This window comes from Lathyrus oleraceus, chromosome 1 (assembly GCF_024323335.1).
Source record: "Lathyrus oleraceus cultivar Zhongwan6 chromosome 1, CAAS_Psat_ZW6_1.0, whole genome shotgun sequence".
Taxonomy (NCBI): domain Eukaryota; kingdom Viridiplantae; phylum Streptophyta; class Magnoliopsida; order Fabales; family Fabaceae; genus Lathyrus; species Lathyrus oleraceus.
The window spans coordinates 44,743,343-44,764,136 of record NC_066579.1 but is presented as its reverse complement, the minus strand read 5'-3'; the positions used below and the strand labels follow the sequence as shown (position 1 = coordinate 44,764,136).

General features: G+C 37.9%; 1 protein-coding gene across 1 annotated transcript; it reads right to left on the bottom strand.

Moving 5' to 3' along the window:
* Nucleotides 1-465: 465 nt before the first annotated feature.
* LOC127096347 (chaperone protein dnaJ 49) lies at nucleotides 466-2,083 on the bottom strand. Its single transcript, XM_051034949.1, has 2 exons — nucleotides 1,871-2,083; nucleotides 466-1,758 (listed from the first exon to the last, which is right to left on the bottom strand). The coding sequence occupies exon 2, from the start codon at nucleotides 1,727-1,729 to the stop codon at nucleotides 665-667; it is 1,065 nt and encodes a 354-aa protein (XP_050890906.1). The 5' UTR covers nucleotides 1,730-1,758; nucleotides 1,871-2,083; the 3' UTR covers nucleotides 466-664.
* Nucleotides 2,084-20,794: the final 18,711 nt, after the last annotated feature.

The window sequence follows — 20,794 nt, the reverse complement described above, 5'->3', positions numbered from 1 at the left end:
GAATTCAAAATAACTAGCTATCTATTTTAAACAGTAAGCTTCCATTACGTCTTCACTAAAGACATTGATTACTTCATGTAATCATGCTCTGTAAACATAGTTCCTCATGATGCATTGAGCTAATCCTTCTATCCTTTTTTTCCTCCATTAATCCATAATCGCCCTAACATAAGGTTCTTCTAACCGCGCTATATTGTTAGAACTAAAAGCAATCACTCAATACACATAAATCACCAATTTGCAGCAATAAAACCAATAGAATTATAAAAACAACATAACAACAATAGGTTATTACTGAAACACTATCAATTGGTACCACTGTTGCTGATATAAAGACATATATACACCATTCCAAATGCTTGAAGTAAAGACATACATACCAGTCAAAATACTTGATATAAAGACATATATGCCAGTCAAAATGCAGATTTGGGAACTTAAGAGGGGGCAATGCAATCATATATCTTACATAAATAATGACTTTTAAGATGAAAATTGATTGCTAATGCTAACAATCCCATCAAAGTGATTTATTAGTAATTGTTTCACTAATTACTGAGTGAAAAAATAAGTTGTACATTCTATAATATCATCACACGCAGTTTAGCTCTGCATCTACATCAAAAGCAAGACAATAGTAAAATTAAACCTTGTTTCAAACTCATCAACGGACTGAATCATACTTCCTTAGCATATCACAGTGAGGCGTTTCCCTGATATATCCCCACTGGCGTCGCTGGATCTCAAACTGACAATTCTGGCGAAGAATACCAAAGTATTCTCTCTCAACTCTTTCCTCAATTGTAAGACGTTCGCGGCTATCCAAGGGATAATCTTGTTCAAACTTTGTGGACTTAACATAGTAGTTAACACCCTTAGGTGTAGTAAGCCGGTGTTCATAGGGATAGTTTTGCGAAAGAGTGTACACAGGATCCGATGAAGGCAAAAAGTTAATCAGCAAAATGAGAAGCACAGGAAGCACCTGAATCAAAGCTCGGACATTGAATCCACCAGACCTATTATCAGCAGCTGGCTGTCTATGAGCCATCCCCGGCCCTCCAAAACTAAACCCGCCGAAATTAGCAGCAGGCGCCATTCCTCCAAAGAAGAAATTCCTAAATATTTCTTCAGCATCAACATCAGCATCATAGTAACCATTAAAACCTCTGGCAGAAGCCGGTCTAGCTGTGCGCCTTTCGTAAACCACTTCATCCTCTCCAGAAACATCATACTTTCTCTTACTCTCCTCATTACCAAGACACTGAAAAGCCTTGGACACCAACTTAAATGCGTCCTCGGCTCCAGGGGCCTTGTTCTTGTCAGGATGAACCTTCAAAGAGAGCTTCCTATAAGATTTCCTGACATCATCCACAGTGCAACTCTTCTCCAACCCTAAAATATCGTAATAATTCTTCTTCCTCTTAATTTCTCTTATAATTGAAATTTGTTCCTGACTATATGATATCGAGGAAGTTGTCGAAGGCCCTGGCGCCGGAGCCGGAGCGGAAGACCTTCGACGAATGGAAGGTTGATCGGAGGGGGCAGCTACTGGAGGAGGAGGATCCCCTTCATCTGTTTGTATGGTGGACAAGAGATCGTCAACGGGAAGGGCGGGATCGAGGCGGCGAGCTTTGTTAAGAAACTTCAAAGCGCGATTCCGATCGCCGTTTTGCAACGCTTCTTTACCGATTTTGAAGGATTTCAATGCATCGTCTTTGTTTCCATCCATTCTACAAAAACGGATCTGTAACTGTGTACCTGGTGAAACAGAACGTGATTTTGGATTTGATAAATTAAGCGATTATATAAAAAACTGAAATTGAAATTGAAATTGAATTGGTTAGATTAGATCGAAGCGAATTGAACTTACAGATGGAGACAGAAGACGGGGTTGGAAAATGGGTAGTTGCAGATCGAGAACGGAGTGAGTTAGGGTTTCAAGTAGAGAAATGATAGGAATTGTTTTTCATGTTGTTGTTGGTACTTGTGCGATGCGGTTGATCTTCTACTTTGATGTAACCCTTTTTACTACTTGCATTCTCATTTATATATAAAGTCGTCTCGTATCATTCGCAACGCGTATTTTCATTTCAGCTACAGCCTAGCCTAATACCAAACTATCATCGTTATCATTTTTGGTGCTACATTTTTTATTTAACATAAATATTTTAACAAACTACACATTTATTTCATTCATTTTTAAAATTTCTTTTTTATTAATTTAGAAATATTAACCATTTATTTACAATAGTACATAATAAAAAAAGATGTTGCTAAAGACTAAACTAAGAACCAGTCGATTAAATTTATTTTGTTGGTGTTTTGATGTGGTTGAGCGAACTTCTGATATGATAGAGCAGGATTAATCTACAAGATTAGCACTTCACTGTCTAATTTAGTGAATGAGTGAGAAAATAATTTGAGTGGGTGAATGAGAGGGAATACTTGAAATGATGCAAGTTGTGCTTTATATAACACGACAGTTAAATCGTCTCCATGAGATCTGGTGTCTTATACGGATAACCTTTTATCAGATTAAATGGTGGGAAGCATGCTTATGGCTGGAGTCACGTGCCCTTAACTAGGTGAAGTCGAACCTATTTTGCGACCCTTTTTCGCATGATGATTGATATTAGACCTTTCATTATGAGCATTCTGAATTACTCAGAATAGTTTTCCCTTAAGCCCTTGTTCATAGTTGTAGAATTAAGGTTTGTCGTACATGTCTTTTGTCCAGCTTCTGGCAAAAGGAAGTGGAAGAGCTTCGATGGGACGCCGCTAACATTGGAAATAAGTGCATTAAACACATTCCTCATGATTAGCAGTGCTTAGTTGGGGAGCCTTGATGTGTGTCCATATGCCTGGAAGTTATGATGCCTTCTTGTACTAGAGTGTTCAAGTGTTGTGACTAATTTGAAATAATATTTCAACTGGTGGTGTGGTTCGTGTTGGACATTTGAGTCCATATATAATAGGGGTGAATTGTGGGTTTCATAAAACTATGATTTAAAAAATATTTAACATTATTTTCAGAGTTGAAAAATATTTAAGAAATTAGTAACGGAAAATAAATAAGTAGAAAATGAAAAGTTAAGGGTAAGAGAAGTGAAACCAGGAATTATAGAGGTTCGGTCGAAATGAAGTGACATAATCTTCTTCCTAAGATTTGATTTTGAGAGTATCCTAATAATTCTTAAGAACTTTTAGTGAGTTGAAATCTCGAACCTCCTTATACAAGGAAAAATGAAGTTTTAGACTAACTTTCAACCAAACAACGAACATCGGAGAGTAGCAATTAGTCTTTCGTCCAAACAGCGGATTGACGCGGTTAGTCTTCTTTTCAAACAGTAAATTGAAACGGTTAGTCCCCAAGCTTGAGATTATTACATGTTTTATCTTGAACCAAGGTGAGCTTTCAAACCAGGTTGAATTCATGAACCGAACTGAGGTTTTGACCAGGATGACCACGAACCAATGAGATTTTATACTTGGTTTATCTCTAACCGAAACAAACTTTTAATCAGGTTGAGCTTGCGAATCGAACATGTTTTTAACCAATATTACCACAAACTTATTTACTGGTATTTTTAGTAAACAATCACGAGTTTAGTTCACTGAATGGATTAAATTCGAAAAAATCCTAAGGATAGCTAGTGTCGGCACTACAAGAAAACTACTTTTTAGTGTCGGCCGAAACCTCTTGCAAAAAGGCCAAAAACAGACACTAGGGTGTTATTGCCATCCTAGCGTCGGGGTTGAGACTGACACCTAAAAGCTGGAAGCAAGACTATAGTGTCGGCTAAACGAAACGCTAATACATAAAAGTCGACGCTATAGTATAAACATATTTAGGTTTAGTGTCGACCATTATCTACACTATGATTTATGTAGCGTCAGTCTTGGGTGAAACTTTAGTGTTGCCTTCATTTAGTTAGCGTCGGTCTTGGGTGTCATACCCTAATTTTGTCCAGACATTTTAAAACTGTCATTAGCATTCAAGACAATGAGGCATGCTACATGGAGTCAAGGCATGATGATTGTACTTGAGGTGAACTAGGTTTTCTTGGCACCATCTTGAGGTGTGCCCAACCAAGCACAAAACCCTAATCCCCTATGCCTTTTGGCAATTAGAATTTTTGAATCCATTTGGATCATTTGGTCAAGGTGAGATTCATTTATTAACTATTGATTCATAACATTGTCATGTGTTTGGTTAAAGATTTACTAGTTGATGCATTGGTTTGATTGGTTGTTGGTCATTCATTCATTGTGGCGCATATCATCATAGTTCATATCATCACTTCCTTCATTCGTAAGTTACCTTAAAGCTTTCATTCCATTTATTCAAGTTCATATGAAAGCATATCATGGTTCATGAGTACAAGACGCATCTTACAAATACAAATCCATTGAGTGGCTTGGCCTACAAGTTTTGGTTCATCATTTTGAAGGAGAAGAGTGATCCAAAATGCAGCGCAATTTAAAAAATTTCTCATTTAGTGATCCTTACGAATGAGCATGATCAGTGATAGAATCGTTACCTTTTGTGGCGATTAAAACCTTTGATGCAGATCTACATAACGATCACGAACGTTGAATGGTGACAACGCCTCTACTCAGTCCACACGAACGAATTCCTTCAATCTCGGTGCTAGTTGCTACAAATGAAGGCTTTGAGTGAGGGAGGGAGAGAGAAATGAAATTGAAACTGCACAAATGCTTCTGCACAAGGGTTCTATTTATAGAACCACTTGTGTGGGCTGCAAGCTAAAAAGTCCACTTAAGTGTATGTGGCCCATATCTTATGATATGCTAAAATCACTTAAGTGTGTGGTACCTTACCATATTTCGTATTCTACTTAAGTACACAATACCTTACGGTGTTCTTTAGTTACTCTATCTCTCATTAATTCGTCCTTTTGTGTGTGACCCTGTAGGTTTTCGCGGCATTGGCAATTATATTAAATCATGTATTTAACATAATAAATAGTGAGTGGTATCTAGAAACACATCACTGTTGCCCAAGACACGAAAATGTCATGTGATCTGACAAATCCTTTTATGATAATACTTATGTGTACAATTACCCTTTTACCCTTATGTCTATATTGAACACAAGGCATAGACAGTGTCATCCTTTTTCCAGTTCAATATTGGACCCGTAGACATTTATCATGTTAGGCAGGATGGGAAAATTCCATCTAGGTCACTCATGTTCCTCAGCATGCTTCGTGGAGTACCCATCAACTGTCTTTATGGTCATCCAGTTACGAACAATGTTTGATCAGCAATAAGGCACTCGACTCTACATCTAGGGTCCATAGTGGTTTCAGGTCGAAGGGTGGTATACACCATTATCACCATGAGAATAACTTATGATACTTTGCATAACATTCTATATAGTATTCTCATAGCGGGTCAATCCAGTATAAATATTACTCTTAATATTCATACTTATGTTTTAGACTTGATAACTCCTTATCCATGATCCATGAGATGTGATCATCAGTCTATATACATAATAGTCTTAATGCTTTAATGTTATCCCACTTTACAACAAATCTCGACTACGGATACTTTAAGAATAATGTCCTTATGTTTAATGGGATCTCATGATTAAGTCACACTTGATACATTAAACGGACTAGCTATTCTAGGGACTTTATTAATCAAACATAATAAAGAAAAAGCCTTTTATTATTAATAAATAATTAGATACAAGTACCAAAAGTATTGGCCTCTAGGGCTTACACCAACAATCTCCCACTAGCACTAGAGCCAATCATGCATACCCCTAATGCCCGTAGATCTAGTATGGCCATCATGCTTCTGCTGTGCAAGAGGCTTTATCAGTGGGTCAGCAATATTGTCAAGTGTAGGCACTCTGCATATTTTCACATCTCATATATCTATTATCTCTCGAATGAGGTGATAACGACTAAGTATGTGTTTGGATCGTTGGTGAGATCTAGGCTCCTTAGCTTTTGCGATAGCACCATTGTTATCACAATAGAGACCAATGGGATCCACAATGCTAGGAACTATGCCAAGTTCACTAATGAACTTTTTGATCCAAACAACTTTCTTTGCTGCACTTGAGGCAGCAATATACTCGGCCTCGGTTGTAGAATCAACAACTATCTCTTGCTTTGAACTTTTCCAGCTCACAACTCCACTGTTTAAGCAAAACACATAATCAGATTGCAATTTAAAGTCATCCTTATCTGTCTGGAAGCTAGCATCGGTGTATCCAATTACAACAAGCTCTTTCTGACCTCCATATATCAAGAATGAGTCCTTAGTCCTTCTCAAATACTTAAGGATATTCTTGACAGCTACCCAATGAGCATCACTGGGATCAAATTGGTACCTACTCGTTGCACTTAAAGCATACGAGACATCTGGTCGAGTACATAACATGGCATACATGATAGATCCTATTGCAGATGCATATGAAATCTTATTCATGCGGTCCCTTTCTTCCTTAGTTGAAGGGGATTGTGTTTTTGATAGACACGAGCCATGTTGCATAGGTATGAATCCTTTCTTGGAATCATGCATATTAAAGCGTCTCATCACTTTGTCTATGTATGTATTCTGACTTAGGCCAAGCAGTTTTTGTGATCTATCTCTATAGATCCTGATTCTTAATATATAGGCTGCTTCACCTAGGTCCTTCATAGAAAAGCATTTCACCAACCAAGATTTTACTTGTTGCAGGGTAAGGACATCGTTTCCAATAAGTAATATGTCATCTACATATAATACCAGGAAAACGATCATGCTCCCACTAACCTTCTTGTAGACACAAGGCTCATCTTCATTCTTGATGAATCCATATTGTTTTACTGTTTCATCAAAACTAAGATTCCAGCTTCTGGAAGCTTGCTTCAATCCATAGATTGATCTTTTTAACTTACATATCTTTTGGGCTTGTTCTGGTATGTCAAATCCTTCAGGTTGTGTCATGTACACATCCTCAAGAAGATTCCCATTAAGGAAAGCAGTTTTGACATCCATCTGCCATATTTCATAATCATGATATGCAGCGATAGCAAGTAAAATCCGAACAGATTTAAGCATTGCAACTGGTGAAAGGCTTCATCATAGTCAACCCCATGAATTTGTTTATATCCTTTTGCAACTAGTCTTGCCTTATAGGTATGTACCTTACCATCCATGTCAGTCTTCTTTTTGAAGACCCACTTGCATCCTATAGGGTTAACTCCTACAGGAGGCTCTACCAAGGTCAAAACTTGGTTTGTGTACATGGAATCCATTTTAGATTTCATGGCTTCTAGTCATTTCTCAGACTCTGGACCAGTAATGGACTCTTGGTAGGTCACAGGCTCATCTTGATCCATGAGTAATACATCACCTTGATCAGTTATGAGATATCCATATCTCTCAGATAGGTGACGTATCCTGCTTGACCTACGCTGGTCTTTTTCTACTTGAGTAGGTTTCTCTTCCACAACTACTTGTGTTTCCTTCTCTAATTCCTCCATAGGTGTATCAATGCTTTGTGATTCTTGAATTTCTTCAAGCTCTACTTTCCTCCCACTGATTCCTTTGGAAATAAAATCCTTTTCTAGGAAAACTCTAGTTCGAGCGACAAACATTTTTCCCTCAGAAGGATTGTAGAAGTAATACCCTATTTTTTCTTTAGGATACCCCACAAATAAGCATTTGTCAGATTTGGGCTCAAGCTTAGTTGAAATTTGTCGTTTCACATAAACTTCACAACCCCAAATCTTCATGTAAGACATATGTGGTTTCTTACCACTCCATATCTCATATGGTGTCTTCTCAACCTTTTTGGATGATACACGCTTAAGTGTGTAAGTTGTTGTCAATAGTGCATGTCCCTAAAAGGAGTTTGGAAGATCGACGTGACTCATCATGGATCGGACCATGTCTAACAAGGTTCGATTTCTTCTCTCAGATACACCGTTCCATTGGGGTGTTCAAGATGGAGTAAGTTAGGATAGGATCTCACACTCTTTCAGATGGTCATCAAACTCTAGGCTTAAATGCTCACCACCTCGATCTGATCGAAGAGTTTTAATATTCTTACGTAGCTGGTTTTGTACTTCATTCTTGAATTCTTTGAACTTTTCAAAGGACTCTGATTTGTGTTTCATTAAATACACATAACCATATCTACTGAAATCATCAGTAAATGTGATGAAGTACTGAAAACCTCCTCTGACTTGTATGTTCAGTGGTCCACATACATCAGTATGTATGAGGGCCAAAAGATCATTAACTCTTTAACCTTTTCCTGTGAATGGAGAATTTGTCATTGAAATTCTGGTATCAGATATAATATGTCGAATGTTATGTCACGACACTAATATCTGTTAACATAAACAAGATAAAGATACATAATGGTAAAGCAAATGACACAAGCAATTGTTAACCTAGTTCGGTGCAACTCACCTACGTCTGGGGGCTACCAAGCCAGGAAGGAAATTCACTAAAATAGAATCAGTTCAAAGACTCTTCGTACACTTCAACAAGTTACAGTCTTTCTCACCTAATCTCTACCCGTGCAATTTCTACCTAAGCACTCTTAGATATGAGAATCCACTCACTTCCCTACAATCACACATGTGATCTTAAACAACAATCCCTTGAGAAAAGAAAACACTTTTCAATAACACACTCTTGATTTTACTTCACAGTTTCAATCAAGAAGACACACTTTTGATCTTGCTTTATAGCTTTGATCAAGAAGACACACACTTGATCTTGCTTCACAGCTTTGATCAAGTAGACACACACTTGATCTTGCTTCACATCTTTGATCAAGTAGACACACACTCTTGCTTAACAGCTTTAGAGTGACAAATTACAACCACAAATCAGTCTAATTCAATCATCAAAAGATGACTTGAATGGCTTACAAGTCTCACGACTAAACAGACACAAACCCTAGCTCTCTCTCTATATTTCGCTCAGTATTGGTTGTGTTGTAAAACAGGTTTTCTAAGTCCCTTTTTATAGAAGCTTTCAGCTGGGCTTGGACATCTTGAAAACCCTAAATCTATTTTCCAATCAAATCTTCTTATGACAGTTGGTTAGATCTCTTTGGAAAATAGGTAAATCAGGTTGTAATTAATGATTGAATGCGCCTGCAAATCAGATCTTCAATCATACATAGATTGCCATTAATTGTGCAATCATAAAACACCAGACATTCACACTGAATGTTTTATGTACAGGATGTCATGACATCGGGTCTGACATCCTGGAAAAATCCTGCATAATTCCATAATTCCTTTTATAACTTCCAGCAGGTACAACCATATCAGATGCCATGACTTTATGTATGACATCTTGAAACATGAACATGTCTTTCATTTAAACTCCAGCAGGTACACACATATCAGATGCCATGTTATTATGTCATTCTGAAACAATCCTGCATTATCATGTTCTTGAACTCCAGCAGGTACATAGGATATCTCATGTTAAGACATCACACATAACATCTTGTGAACACTCTTTGTTTTACCAAAATTGCTGCCAATACTTAGAACCAACAAACTCCCCCTTTGGCAAATTTTGGCTAAAACATATATCTGTCCTTTTTGTTCACAAGAAAACTATCAGCAGTTAAACAACAGTTTAAACAGCAGCAGAAGCAAACACAATTACTAGAAATAGATATTAGTAATACACACATGCACAAGGGTACTTCTCCTTCCCCTAAATCTGTGCAACACAAACAGAATTACTAGTTATGGATGCAACTAGTAAGACACACAAATGCACAAGGGTACTACTTCTCCCTCTAAAACTGTGCATTCATCTCCATGAAAATAACAGCACCTGTAACAATCAGAATGTCATTCTGACATCTGCTTCAACATCAACACATGCGCACCACATCAGTCATCCCATATTCTGTTTTAATACCTGTCCAGCCACATACCGTTGGTGTAAGCCCTAGAGGCCAATACTTTTGGTACTTGTATCGAATTATTTATTAATAATAAAAGGCTTTTTCTTTATTATGTTTGATTAATAAAGTCCCTAGAATAGCTAGTCCGTTTAATGTATCAAGTATGACTTAATCATGAGATCACATTAAACATAAGGACACTATTCTTAAAGTATCCGTAGTCGAGCTTTATTGTGAAGTGGGATAACATTAAAGCATTAAGACTATTATGTTTGTAGACTGATGATCACATCTCATGGATCATGGATAAAGAGTTATCAAGTCTTAAACATAGGTATGAATATTAAGAGTAATATTTATACCGGATTGACCCGCTATGAGAATACTATAGAGAAAGTTATGCAAAGTGTCATAAGTTATTCTCATGGTGATAATGGTGTATACCACTCTTCGACCTGAAACCACTATGGATCTTAGATGTAGAGTCGAGTGCTTTATTGCTGATCCAACATTGTCTGTAACTGGATAACCATAAAGACAGTTGATGGGTACTCCACAAAGCATGCTGAGGGACATGAGTGTCCTAGATGGAATTTGCCCATCCTGCTTAACAGGATAAATGTCTATGGGCCCAATATTGAACTGGACAAGGATGACACGGTCTATACCTTGTGTTCAATATAGACATAAGGGTAAAGGGATAATTATACACATAATTATTATCACAAGAGGTTTTGTTAGATCACATGACATTTTCGTGACTTGGGTAGCAGTGATGTGTTGCTAGATACCGCTCACTGTTTATTATGTTAAATGCGTGATTTAATATAATTGCCAACGTCGCGAAAACCTACAGGGTCACACACAAAGGATGGATTGATAAGAAATAGAGTAACTAAGGAACACCGTAAGGTACGGTGCACTTAAGTGGAATACGAAATATGGTAAGGTACCACACGCTTAAGTGATTTTGGGCATATTATAAGATATGGGCCAAAATACACTTAAGTGGGCTTTTTAGCTTGAAGCCCACACAAGTGGTTCTATAAATAGAACCCTTGGGTAGAAGCATTGTCGCTCAGACTAACACTCAAGTGAAGACTTGGAATTTCGTTTCCCCCTCTCTCTCACTCAAAGCCTTCATTCGTACCAGCTAGCACTGAGATTGAAGGAACCCGTTCATGTGGACTGAGTAGAGACGTTGTCATCGTTCAACGTTCGTGATCACTCCGTGGATTTGTATCCAAGGTTTTGAACGTTACAAGAGATCTGCACCAAAGGTTTGAATCGCCATAAGAGGTAACGATTCTATCACTGATCATGCCCATTCGTAAGGATCATTAAAGGAGAAAATTTTAAATTCCGCTGCACCTTGGATGGCAATTCTCCTTCACATACATCTCCTCACAACTCCAACTCCACATAAACACTTCTCCCCATTTTTAGTCAAAATTGACCAAAGGTGATCAATTAGACAAAATAAATGTCAATTAGCCTAGTAGTGAATGTCAGATCAGATGTTATAACATTAAAAATGTTAAAACATAATAGTTAGGCAGTACAAACCATCATCATACACAACTGTGATAGCTGAGATAATAAACAAATCCATGGAACTCATTAAGAGCCCAAAATATTACAAACAAGCATCAATGAGGACTGCCACAAATTACACATTTTTTTAAAAAACAATAAGACTTCAGCTTCCAAACAACAGGGGGGAACAACTTCCAAAACATCAGCCACAACAGCCACACCAAGACCATTCTTCAAACACAACACACCTCACACAATCTTCAGTCTTCAACACAAAAAGGGGGAACCATCAATCAGAGGAAGAAGTATCACCTTCACCTTCAGAGCCTTCAGAGTTGCCACTGGATTGAGCTTTTGACCTCTCTCTTGAGGTATTGGCATCTGAATCTTCACCAGCCTTTTCCATTTCTTCCTTTTCTAGGCTCCTAATAAGAACTTTCAGAGATTCTTTTCTTGCCTTGGCTACCCTTATACCATTATCCAGTTCCTTGCAAGTATCTTTTAGTTGATCAATTAAGCTTCCTTTAGATGCAGGCTCCCTTTTGGAAGATGTCATGACAACATCATTGACATGACTTCCCTCAAACAACTTATAATGAATGGATAGTGGGGGCTTTCTTCTGCTTGGAATGTCATTTTTATTGAGTATGTCTGGTTGTTGACTCAAGATAATACCACAAATAATGGATGGGAAGGCAATGGCCAGCTTCACAACATTTGTGGAGGCATGTCTGATAGTTTGATCAAATACAAACCTTCCAAAGTCATAGTTTATCCTGGTTCCAATTGCATGAATGATTCTGCCAAGACCAATGGATATGGTAGAGATATGATTAGTATGCACCCAGTTGGCTGAACCAATCTTGTGTAAGATGGCATATTTGATAGTGAGCTTGCCAGCTGATAAGTGATTCCTACTAGGCCATTCCTTAACTTGGCTAGCTATAATAATCCTACAGACCTCATTGTCTGTAGTATCTAGATCCACTCCTCCATCAGTTCCTTTTCCTAGGAACTTATTGATAATGCTTGGTGAGAATTTCACACATTTACCCCTTGTAAACACCTTGCAGAACTCCCTGTTGCTCCTTTCATAAATATCCTCAGGAATATTCACAATAAACTCTTTTACTAACCCCTCATAACATTGGGGTAGAGCAACCACAGTCTTCATTAGTTCAGCATTTTTGATCAAATTAATTACTTCCTTTACCTCTACAGCCTCTTTTCCAAGCTCTCTTTTAACAGTTACCCTCCTCTGAATGACAAATTTCCATTTTGCAGCACCATCTTCTAAATGGAAGGAGATATTGTCTAGGTGCACAGCAACAGCTTTGCCAGGAGACTTTTTAACAGCCTGCCTTTTTGTAGGGGAGATGTCTGGGACATCGTCTTCGACATCCTTATCAGAGTCAGAACTGTCTCTTTCTTTCCTTTTCCTAACCTCAACTTTACTCCAAGATTTGGAGGGTCCTACACCAACAACCTTTTTCACTCTTCTTGCTGTTCTTATTTTAGCCACACTTTTTCCTTTTCTAGTCCTCAGTTTCTCAACATCACTTGGTTTTACAAGATGGACCAAAGTGTCATCCTCTTCTTTAGAGCTTTCTACCTCTAGGTTAATAGTATTCTCCTGAGACATATTTGCTGGTGTCTTGCTAGGTAGGGTTTTTCCTAGAGAACATAGCCCCTCAACAGCCACTTCCTTTTCTGACCTGGATGAGTCATCATCTTTCTCAGCTTGGCGTTCCTCCTCAGAAGAGGGGTCCCTTCTGGACATAGGGGTAGAAACACCCTTGACTGAATGCCCTTTACTTAGTATCCTAGTAACTAGGTTCCTAATGGCACGATCAGCATAATGCATGTCCTTTGGAAAAGGAGATTTATCAGGGATATTACATTGTTTACTTTCAGCAGTGGAAGAGGGACCTGGGGCGTCACCGGGAATCACACACAAAGCAGTGACGTCCAACACGTCTTCATCTAAAAACTCCACGGAGGGAGTCTTTGCATGATGAGAGGGTTTTGACCCAGATGATGAAGGATGTTGAGACATGTTGTTGAAATTTTGAGAGAAAGTTCTTTGCCTTAGCAGAGGTCCTCTGAGAAGTTTGATGAAGATGGAAAGAGTTGTGTTCAGGTAGCGTATGCAGATGACATAGATACTATTTCCAATATAAGGTAATGATTCATCATTAATGAGGCTCTTTCTTTTGATTGGGCAGACACTATATTTATTACCTTTTCCACTCCATATTAATTTCCATAATTTCTCAAGAATCCAAATCCCTAATTTCCCTCTTACATATTTAAGTTGAATATCATCCAAATCCTCTGCAGCCTTGTAAGTTAGTTGCATTTCATGCTCTAGAACTAAGAATTTGTTTTCCACATATTTTCTAATTGAGTGATGACAACAAATAATGTACTTGGTCCAACTGTGCTGAATATGATTTTTGGACATAGTTGCAACATACAGGTTGTCATAATACAATGTCATGACATTGTGTGTGACATTGTATGCAATTATCAGTAGTTTCATCCAACCTAGTTGAGAACAACTACTTTCATCTGATATACTTTCATCATTAACATCATTTTTTTCTTTCAAATGTGTAGGAGCAGGAGTCCTTTCACTCTTCATCTCAATCTTCTCCACATTGTTCTTGGTACTTTTGCTTTGAGATAGACACATAGCCCCTTGTGGTCCAGTTCCAACAAAGCTCTTTCCAATTTCAGACTGCATATGCTTAGTCACATGTCCATCCATTTGATCTAACTTCTCAGCTATTTGGGCCATCATGACCTTTTCTCCTTTGAAAGTGAGTTTAAGTCTGAGCTTCTGGTGTGACATCCTTGTCTGACATTTCCCACAGACTTGTTTGTCATTACTCTTGAGGGTTCTTCTAGAAGCTATCTTCATCTCTTCCTCTTTGACATAGGAACACTTTGAGGAAAAACCCATTTGAGAGCTCCACATGTAACAGTTGTCTTTGGTCCTGATTCCTTTCATAATCACTTCACTATCTTTGTTAAAAATTAGACATTCAGTTTTGGTGAAGTTAACATTCAGACCTTGATCACATAGTTGACTGATGCTTATTAGATTTGCAGTCAAGCCCTTAACAAATAGAACCTTGTCAAGTATAGGAACTCCAATACAATCAAGCTTACCTGTTCCCTTGATTTCACCTTTTGCTCCATCTCCAAAGGATACATGGCTTATGGTATGATGATGCAGGTCAGTTAGCAGATCTTGGTTTCCAGTCATATGTCTGGAGCATCCACTATCAAAATACCACTCTTCTTTGGTTGAGATTATGATGGGAACGTGAGCTAATAGACTGGTAACATTAGTCTTAGGAACCCATTGCTTCTTGTTGATAGGCCTGTGTTGTTGATAGTGAGTCTGTTGATGGACATAGGTAGGGTAACCATACAACTTATAGCAGAAGGGCTTTAGGTGGCCAAATTTCCCACAGTAATGGCATCTCCATCTTTGGTGTTTCCCTTTCTGCTGTCTTCTCCTCTGATGTTGTGACATCTCAGGACTGCTCTTACTATTATTGTACCATATTCCAGATTTGTCTCCTGTGATTAGTCCAATTTGGAGAATCTTGTCTAAGGAGTCAGTTCCATTGTTTAACATCCTTACATACTTGGTCATCTCTTCTAGTTTTGAGTTTATGAGAATAGCTTCGGTTTTTAACTTGGAGATGGTGTCTACATGTTCTGCCTTTTCATTCTCCAGCTGCACTATCTTCTGGCTTTCAACTTGTTGACTTTCATCTAGCTTGACCTTTAAGGCCACTGCTTCTGTTTTTAATTTGGAGATGGTTTCCAATTGTTCTACCTTCTCATTCTCAAGTTGAGTTATCCCCTTCTTTTGGCTTTCAACCTGTTTACACAACTCCATACTTTTGTGACACAACTTTCTGTAGGTAGAGGCCAACTCTTCAAAGGTCACTTCTTCATCACTTGAGTCTTCATCAGAGCCCCATTTTCCTATCAATGCAGTCACCAGATTTGCAGCCTCCTCAGTATCACTTTCATCAGACCAGGTGGCAGCAAGACTCATCTTCTGCTTCTTGAGGTAGGTTCCACATTCAGTTCTAATGTGTCCATACCCATCACATTCATAGCACTTTACTTCTTTTCCTTCTTTGGGCTTTTCATCTGACCTTGCTCTTCTTCCATTGTTGATGTCAGATGAGATGTTCTTGACATTTTCCTGGGATCTTACATCCATTTTTTTAACAATCTGTTGAACTGTCTCCCCAGTATTGCAACTTCATTGGCCAAATCTTCACCAACATCCTGACTATTTTCTTCTTCTGTGTTTGATATGAAGGCAATGTTTTTGGTTTTCTTTTCAGATCCATCATTTAATCCCATCTCAAATGTTTGGAGAGAACCAACCAGCTCATCAACTCTCATGTTGGAGATGTCTTGAGATTCTTCTATGGCAGTTACTTTCATAGCAAATCTCTTAGGTAGTGACCTGAGTATTTTTCTTACCAATTTTTCATCTGACATCTTTTCTCCTAGGGCTCCTGAGGCATTAGCTAGTTCAAGGATACTCATATGAAATTCATGGATATTCTCATCTTCTTTCATCCTTAAATTTTCAAACTTGGAGGTGAGCAGCTGAAGTCTAGACATCTTTACCCTAGAGGTGCCTTCATGAGTGGTCTTGAGAATGTCCCAAGCATCTTTGGCCACTTCACAATTGTTTACCAACCTGAAAATATTCTTGTCTACCCCATTAAATATTGCATTTAATGCTTTAGAATTTCCAAGGGCTAGATCATCCTCCTCCTTGGACCATTGTTCTTCAGGCTTCTTCTCAGTAGTGGCTTCTCCTTATTTAGTAATTACAGGATGCACCCAGCCTGTTAACACATCCTTCCAAGCCTTGTTATCAATAGATTTTAGAAAGGCTACCATTCGAGGTTTCCAATAGTCATAGTTAGAACCATCCAAAATTGGTGGCCTGTGAACAGATCCTCCATCTCTCTCTATTGTACCAGAAAGTATTGTCCTAAGATCTCACCCAGAACCAGAGCAGGATGCCTGCTCTGATACCAATTGAAATTCTGGTATCAGATATAAGATGTCGAATGTTATGTCACGACACTAATATCTGTTAACACAAACAAGATAAAGATACAGAATGGTAAAGCAAATGACACAAGCAATTGTTAACCCAGTTCGGTGCAACTCACCTACGTCTGGGGGCTACCAAGCCAGGAAGGAAATTCACTAAAATAGAATCAGTTCAAAGACTCTCCGTACACTTCAACATGTTATAGTCTTTCTCACCTAATCTCTACCCGTGCAATTTCTACCTAAGCACTCTTAGATATGAGAACCCACTCACTTCCCTACAATCACACCTGTGATCTTAAACAACAATCCCTTGAGAAAAGAAAAAAAATTTCAATAACACACTCTTGATTTTACTTCACAGTTTCAATCAAGAAGACACACTCTTGATCTTGCTTCACAGCTTTGATCAAGAAGACACACACTTGATCTTGCTTCACAACTTTGATCAAGTAGACACACACTTGATCTTGCTTCACAGCTTTGATCAAGTAGACACACACTCTTTCTTAACAGCTTTAGAGTGACACATTACAACCACAAATCAGTCCAATTCAATCATCAAAAGATGACTTGAATGGCTTACAAGTCTCGCGACTAAACAGGCACAAACCCTAACTCTATCTCTATATTTCGCTCAGTATTGGTTGTGTTGTAAAACAGGTTTTCTAAGTCCCTTTTTATAGAAGTTTGCAGCTGGGCTTGGACATCTTGAAAACCCTAAATCTATTTATCAAATCTTCTTATGACAGCTGGTTAGATCTCTTTGGAAAATAGGTAAATCAGGTTGTAATTAATGATTGAATGCGTCTGTAAATCAAATCTTCAATCATACATAGATTGCCATTAATTGGGCAATCACAAAACACCAGACATTCACACTGAATGTTCTGTGTACAGGATGTCATTGACATCGGGTCTGACATCCTGGAAAAATCCTGCATAATTCCATAATTCCTTTTATAACTTCCAGCAGATACAACCATATCAGATGCCATGACTTTATGTATGACATCTTGAAACAATCCTGCATGAACATGTCTTTCATTTAAACTCCAGCAGGTACACACATATCAGATGCCATGTTATTATGTCATTCTGAAACAATCCTGCATTATCATGTTCTTGAACTCCAGCAGGTACATAGGATATCTCATGTTAAGACATCACACATAACATCTTGTGAACACTCTTTGTTTTACCAAAGTTGCTCTCAATACTTAAAACCAACAATCATCTTTCCAATTAAACAAGATTTGCATGTCTCATATAATTCATAATCGAAAGAGTCCAAGAGTCCATCTTTATGGAGTTTGCAAATGTGTTTCTCATTTATGTGGCCTAATTAACAATGCCAAAGGTAAGTTAGATTTAACTCATTAGGTTTCATCCTTTTAGTATTAATGTTATAAATAGGCATTTCAAGATCAAGGACATATAGTCCATTGTTCATTTATGCAGTAGCATATAATATATCATTCAAATAAATGGAGTAACAATTGTTCTTTATTATAAATGAAAAACCAAATATGTCTAAACAAGAAACAGAAATAATATTCCTACTAATTGTAGGTACATCATAACAGTTCTCTAACTGTATTATTAAATCTATAGGTAAAGTCAATACATAAGTTCCTACAGCTAAAGCAGCAACCTTTGCTCCATTGCCAACTCATAGGTCAACTTCACCTTTTGCCAAATCTCTACTCCTTTTTAGCCCCTGCATATTGATACAAATGTGAAAACAGCATCCAATATCTAATACCCATGATACAGAAGTAGATAAATTAATTTCAATAACAAAAATACCTGAAGTTGAAGTCTCTACTCCATTCTTCTTTTCTTCCAGGTACTTTGGGAAGTTTCTCTTCCAGTGTCCGGTCTTACCGTAGTGGAAGCAAGTGCCTTCCTTTGTTATGCCTCCACTAGGCTTCAAAGCAGGAGCAGTGGGTTTGGCAACTTCCTTGCCTTTCCCTTTATCACCCTGCTTGGTAGGTCTTTCGTTCTGTCTCTTTCCATTTCCGATCATCATAATGGACTTCCCTTTTGACTTCAGATTCTGCTCAGCAGTTCTTAACATGGCTAGCAGTTCAGGAAGAGATTTGTCCATATCATTCATATTGAAATTAAGGATAAATTGAGTGAATCTATCTGGCAACGATTGCAAGATCAAATCAGTCGTAAGTTCCTTTCTGAGGGGAAAACCCAACCTCTCAAGGTTCTCCACATACCCAATCATCTTGAGCACATGGGGACCTACAGGGGCTCCCTCAGCTAACTTGCCTTGAAAATGGGCTTTTGAAACTTCAAACCTTTCATGCCTTGCATGCTCTTAATAGAGCATCTTCAGGTGTTCGATCATATCGAATGTTGCCATGTTCTCATGTTGCTTTTGCAACTCTGAGTTCATGGTAGCTAGCATGAGGCAAGAAGTTTCATTGGCATTGTCGTCATGCTTCTTATAAGCATCTCTTTCTGCCTTAGGTGTAGAACTAGGAGGTTCCTCTTCAGGAACAGGTTTCTCCAAGACATACAGCTTTCTATTATGTTTGAGGATAATCCTCAGATTTCGGTGCCAATCCAGAAAATTTGTCCTAGACAATTTTTCCTTGTCAAGGATTGATCATAAAATGTTGTTAGAGGTGTTTGTGTTCATGGTAATCTACATGAAAATAATGAAAATATAAGTATCAATAACATATTTAATTAGGCCTTTAATTAAATATGCTCCCACTATTTTACTCAAAACAAATGACCCTCACCATTTGATTCGGAAAATCCCGTTGGAAGATTTTCTAGTGGGTCGAGATCCACATTTCACTTTGTTTTAAGTCCGCGTAGGCGGATTACACAAAACTAGGTTATTTAGGTAGGAACTCCTTCCAATTGTATCTAATACAACTCTCGAATATTTTAGTTAGGTGAATAACTCCTTATTTCAATTCATCACATGGATAATTTCCAACTCTTGCTTCTAAACATATATAATCTTATTATAATTTGTTTAGTTAAGTTTGACTCATTGTTTTAGCAATTGGATATTACAATTATCCCATCGCACCTTACTAATCTAGAATGTACACCTCGCGCAGGCGAAACCTACATTATTCGATACTAGTCTTGATGAGTGCTAAAACTTGGAAACCATAAACTTAATATTTAATTTGAGGGAATTTGCAATTATTCTGATCTCACCGGCTTATTTATCATATAAATCGTCTCTCACATGCATCAATATACATAATGAAACAGTTATGGCCCCTAGCACAATTGTTCTCCCAAGCCAATGAAAGAACCTAAGCTAACCTAATAACAATCTAAGTTTCTCCAAGCAAGACCTTAAAGGTTGTCCTCCTTTGATATTGTATTCTTCTCTTTCTTCATAACATTATATTACATAAAATAAACTCGTTTTACATACGAGGGAGTGAGATGAGAAAGAAGTTACATTAAGAGATTAAAAGAGAGGCATGACACGCAAATCGTATTTTAAAATCCCAAAACAAAATAAAGGAAAACTAAGGCCATAACCGATCACCACAAGACAATAATAATAAACACATTATTATTATTATTAATTTAAACTCTATTAATTAATTAAAACCAAATTAAATTTTGGCGACCGATCACACTATGCAGAGTTAGCCCGGGGTTCTACTGCCCGGTCAACGGACGGGGGGTTCCGTTGCCCAGTCAGCGGACAGTGGTTCCACTGACCGATCAATGGATGAGGTTCAAGGGGGCAGCGCCCCCTTGCGGGGTTGTTAGGGGAAGCGCCCCGATGCAAAATTTTAATGAATAATTCATTTGAAATTGACATCATTTTTCGCATCAACACTTGATACTTTAAAGCAAACTCTTGCGCAGTCACAACCCTAATCACATAACTCTTTGACAACACAACCTTTGTACCGTCATGAACCCTAATGCACCAATTTCAGACCGTCAAACACACATCGATTGTTAATTCAGTATGATTGATCAATACGTCATTGCTTCACCATACTAATCTCGGATCAAGAAGCAAATGACTATTGACCGCTCAAAGGAAAACAACCATTAAGTGTTTGAATGAACGAAACAAAAACAGTATATCATATATACCGTATTTTTCATTAGGATTACTTATATCATATATATAACTTGATCGATCTCAATTTCATAACCTATGGACGACCGATGTATCGTTGCTTCACCATACTAACGTCGAATTCCGAAGCATAGTTAATATCAATCATCCAA

Bases quoted from the DNA above. Each gene is read 5' to 3' on its own strand.
- LOC127096347 (XM_051034949.1), bottom strand. From the start codon at position 1,729: ATGGATGGAAACAAAGACGATGCATTGAAATCCTTCAAAATCGGTAAA.